The sequence below is a fragment of the Arachis hypogaea genome, chromosome 20 (genome assembly GCF_003086295.3).
Source record: "Arachis hypogaea cultivar Tifrunner chromosome 20, arahy.Tifrunner.gnm2.J5K5, whole genome shotgun sequence".
NCBI classification, from domain to species: domain Eukaryota; kingdom Viridiplantae; phylum Streptophyta; class Magnoliopsida; order Fabales; family Fabaceae; genus Arachis; species Arachis hypogaea.
Window position 1 is genome coordinate 11248860 of NC_092055.1, and position 5223 is coordinate 11254082.

General features: G+C 30.2%; 1 protein-coding gene across 1 annotated transcript; it reads left to right on the forward strand.

Moving 5' to 3' along the window:
• The first annotated feature begins 258 nt into the window (after nt 1-258).
• Nucleotides 259-1052, forward strand: LOC140182942 (uncharacterized mitochondrial protein AtMg00810-like). The gene is made up of 2 exons (XM_072230921.1): nt 259-286; nt 421-1052. Exons 1-2 carry the CDS (start codon nt 259-261, stop codon nt 1050-1052), a joined length of 660 nt encoding a protein of 219 aa, XP_072087022.1.
• The last annotated feature ends 4171 nt before the right edge of the window (nt 1053-5223 follow it).

Here is a 5223-nt window from a genome sequence, read left to right on the forward strand (position 1 = left end):
CGAATTAAATACAATTCTGATGGGTCAGTCGAGCGATTCAAAGCACGGTTGGTCATCTTAGGAAATCAATAAGTGGAAGGACTAGATTACAATGAAACGTTCTCTCCGGTGGCAAAGATGGTGACCATTCGAACAACTCTTGCTGTTGCAACAGCCCGAGATTGGAAACTTCACCAAATGAAGATGTGTACATGAAGCTCCCACCCGGGTTCCAAGTGTCTCATCCAAGTTTAGTGTGTAAACTTCAAAAATCTATATATGGCTTGCGACAAGCTCCGCGTTGTTGGTTTGCAAAATTATCCTATGGCCTTACTCGATTTGGTTTCCAACAGTCACAAAAAGACCATTCCTTGTTTAGTCTCTGTAAAAATGATGTCCACCTGGTTGTTTTGGTGTATGTTGATGACCTTGTGATTGCAGGAAATAATGGTGATGCAATTAACAAATTCAAACAGTACTTGCACAAGTGCTTTCACATGAAAGACTTAGGGCGCCTGAAATATTTTTTGGGGGTTGAAGTTGCCCAATCTTCCAAGGAAATTTTTCTGTGCCAGCAAAAATACGCCTTGGACATCATCACTGAAGCAGGTTCGCTGGCTGCAAAGCCCGCAGCTACTCCGTGTGAGGAAAATCACTGGTTGGCATTCGTTGTTGGCCCTGTTATCTCTGATCCTAGCATGTATCGCCGCCTCATTGGAAGACTCATGTATTTGTGCTTCACCAGACCTGACCTTACCTATAGTGTTCATGTTTTGTCCCAGTTTATGCAGAACCCACGTACTGAACATTGGCACGCCGCTTTACGAGTTGTTCGGTATCTGAAGGGACATCCGGGGCAGGGCATACTTCTACCTAAAGAAAATGATTTACAACTCGATGGCTGGTGTCATTCTGATTGGGCTGGCTGTCTGCTAATGCGCCGATCTCTTACAGGGTGGTTCATTCAATTCGGTACCGCCCCTATCTCATGGAAAACACAGAAACAACAAATGGTCTTCGCCTCTTCTGCTGAAGCTGAGTACCGCTCAATGGCCAGACAACCAGGGAATTAATATGGATAAAAGATATACTGTCCTCGCTGCACGTGTCGCATCCTGCTCCCATTCGCTTGCATTGCGACAGTCAAGCGGCACTTCACATTGCAAAAAATTCAGTCTTCCACGAACGTACCAAGCACATCGAAGTCGACTGTCATTTTGTCCGGGATAAAATCATACACAATCGACTATTACCTTTTTACGTTCCTACTCATCTCCAACTAGCTGATATTTTCACCAAGGCTCTCGGGACGAAACAGTTTGGGAAACTCTTAGTCAAGTTGGGCATTCAAAATTTACACGCGCCAACTTGAGGGGGGTAACAACAGTCAACATAAGTTATATATAGAAATGTCAATTAGAAGGTTTGGTTATTTATGTATATAACAAACTGTCATATATATTTTTAGTAAGAATAAATTAGGATAATAAATCAAGCGGTTATATTAGAAAAAGATTTGCTGTGATTTGTTGATTAGAATATATATATATATATATATGAAAGTTTGTATCAAAGAGAAAATAGGCCGATTAATTACCATTATTTATTAATATTATCAAACCATTATTTATTAATAGAGGAATGCTAGGGGCCAGCAACTTTTGTGATTTGTAGCCATCAAATAGCCATTAATGATGGTTTTAATGGTATGAAATTGGTGTGAGATTTCATCAAATGGCTCACTTTTTTTTGCTAGTTACATGATGGCCAGAATTTAACAAAGTTGCTGACCCCTAGACTTTTCCTTATTAATATTATCAATAATCTAAAATTTTAGCATGCAATTAATACATAAAAAGATTCGTAGAAGAGATTAAAATAAATATATTTTATCAATTAGTACTCAAAAAGGTTGAAGGGGATAGTGGAAAGAAAATTGAAACGGTTATCTCTCACCACGTTATCTCCCACTATCCACGTGAGAGATAACCGTCTCAATTCTCTTCCCACTATCTTTATCAATCTCTCCTACGGCAAACGTTTATTTTTATTTTTCAAATTTAAATCAATCTAATTGTATCATAATTTAAACTAAAAATTTTTATGTACTATTTTTTAGTACTAATTGATCAAACATATCCATTTTAATAAATTTTAAATTAAATTATGATGCAATTGGATTGATTTAAATTTAAAAAATAAAAATAACCATTTGCCAATTGTTATGAGACATTGATAGAACAGTGGAAAGAGAATTGAAACGGTTATCTCTCTTTTCACGGTCCCATCAACATTTTTGAGTACTAATTGATCAAACATATCCATTTTAATCTCTTCTACCAACCTTTGTATGTACTAATTGTATGTTAAAAGTTTGGATTATTGATAATATTAATATTTTTTATTATTTTCAATTTTTTTTAAAATACATATATCTCGTTACACTGTAAACAGGATATACATGTTTTGCGTCTACCTGTTTTATCTCAATACATGCAAAATTATCTCATTTGTAAACGAGATAAGAGAGAAGTATTTATTTTGGTAAATATTTTTTAAATTATTTATTTCAGTAATTATTATAATAAATTTATTTATTAAAATAAAAAATCCTACAACACAAATAATAAAAAGATATTAAATCTAAATTAAAAAAAAAGTAATAATTAGATTTATGAAGATTTTAATTTTGGACTAATTAGCCGTTAAAAAAATGCCAATTTAGTCTTTTACTATGATGCATAGACACTGACACGGACACGGGACACGCAGACACACGAATTTTAAAATCTTACATGACACGGGGACACGCATACATATAAAATATAAAGTATTTTTTAGATAAATCGTAATGATATTTTGATATTTTATTGATATTAAAATATAAATTAAAATTTTTTATTATTTTTAATGTCTTATTTTAATTATATTAAGTATTTAAAATATTTTTTGTTTTAATAAATAATAATATATATTATATCTAAATTTATTCTAAAAATATATGTTAAGAATAAGACAGGACACGTTGATACGTGATGGTATTTAGGTGTGTCTGGAGAAGAATTTTTTATTTTTTATTAAGATACGGTCGGACACAGCAGACACGTGTGTCGGACGAGTGTCGGTGCGTGTCGTGTCCGAAATGTGTCCGACACGCGGACACGACAACTCAACGAAGTGTTCGTACTTCATAGGTCTTTTACGATAGCAAATGACAAACACGGTGTGTCCTTTTATCAATTCATCACGTAAAATTTAGCCATTGTATTTATATCTGTCGTTAAATATTGTGTGTCTATTGATAAAAGATCAACACGTAGTTGTTAACTATTTAAATGAAACTTCATCTGTTTTGGTAAGATTTATAATAAATAAAAAATAGTAGATAAAGATGATATGAAAATTCAAAAAAAAAAAAAATATTTTACCATTTAAAATTATATAGTTTTTATACTCTTATGATAAGAATGGGATATCTACCTTATAGAGAATGAAATACATAGACAATTTTATTTAATTCACACTCTTTATTTATGAAATGACATGTATGTTTGTAGAGGATTTTTGGTATTTTTTTCAATAACTAATTAGTTCAAAATCAAAACCCTTAAAAATTTAATTATTACTTTATTCTTTAAAAAATATTAAATATTTTTATGTTGAACAAAAATTAAAATAAACATAACATATGATTCCATAAAATCTTCACATGTAAAAACATATATAAATTTTAATTTATTTTGTTTTTAGAATGACACAAACTGTGCTGCAACATTGTAAGTATATATATATATATATATATATATATATATATATATATATATATATATTTGGGAATAAATCTGAATTCTTATTTGATTTGAAAACATTTTAATAAACAAAATACTATTCCTAATATTTTTTTTTTAAATCTTAACCTCAACTACACCCACTATAAAAAAAAAAAAAGAACAACACAGAAAGAAAAAACACATTACAAGTTATTAAAATTGAAAAAAAAAAAAAACCAAAATCGAATGATTAAAAAGCTAAAAGAGATAAATATTAATTTAGTACTCAAAAGTTTTAGATGTTGACAAAATAATACCTAAAAAATATTATCGATCAAAAAGCTCTTAAAAAAAGATTAATTTTAACAAAAATACTAGTCGTCAATTGAATTATACAGAATACGGTTAAAATAGTGACATATCAACTAACAATTATCATAATTATAAAAGTTAGTATATCTTTAATTTTTATAATTTTAAAAACACCTCAATTTTAATTTCTAAAAAATCCTAATTTTTTTCTTTCTAAAACTCTCATCTCCTTCCTTGATTCTTCCTTTTTTTTCACACAACCTGCAACACACGACCTTCTCTTTTCTCTAACTCTAACAAAACCAACTAACAACCATAGTTATTAGAACCGAATCGGCAATCAATCCGACTAAATTACTAGGTCATTAGGTTAAGGTTTAACCGGTGAATCACTCGTCGAACTGTTTGATCCGATAATAATTAAATAAATATATATAATTATAATAAAATTAAAATTTTGATGCATTATATTTAATTATGTAACACTACATCAGTAAAAATAATTATTTTTCATATTAACCGGATAAATGATTATTCAAAAGAATAGAGGTGATTAATAATTATGTAAAATATTTTATAATGTTAGTATATTAAAATTAAATTATAAAATAAACAAATACAATATTATTTTGGAAGAATAAAAATAATATTTTATATTATTTAAATTATATTGCTTTAATTTAAATATAATTACTTTTAGTATAACATATATAATTATTTGTCTTTAGTATGATAACTTAATAAGTGCATTGGTGTTGTTTTTATAATATATAATATTATATACCCTAATAATATTAAAAGACATATTGCCCCAGTGAAAGATTGACACTCTTCTATCTCGGAGGCCCAAACTCGAGCCACATTTGTGTTAATTTTTGTGCATCATGAAATTGTGCGGGCAGGACATTGACCTACCAGGTCAAATATGTCCGACTCAAACCGAGTTGATTGGTTTAAGCCTTTAAGGCGAGTCAAACCGATTTCTGCGGGTCAATTGCAAGAACGGTTAGAAATGTCAGTCTAATCCGAAATTGATAACTATGCTAGCAATGCACTCATTCTCTCTTTCTTTTCTCTTTCTACAATGGCTCTTGCTCTTTCTTTGTTATCATGGTGGTGGTTACATTGTTGTTAAGCAGCACAATGACTCAAAACTTCGACT

Coding starts and splice junctions, on each gene's coding strand:
- LOC140182942 (XM_072230921.1), top strand. CDS start 259: ATGGCTTGCGACAAGCTCCGCGTTGTTG. Junction 287..420: donor CGACAAGCTCCGCGTTGTTG/GTTTGCAAAATT, acceptor TTGTGATTGCAG/GAAATAATGGTGATGCAATT.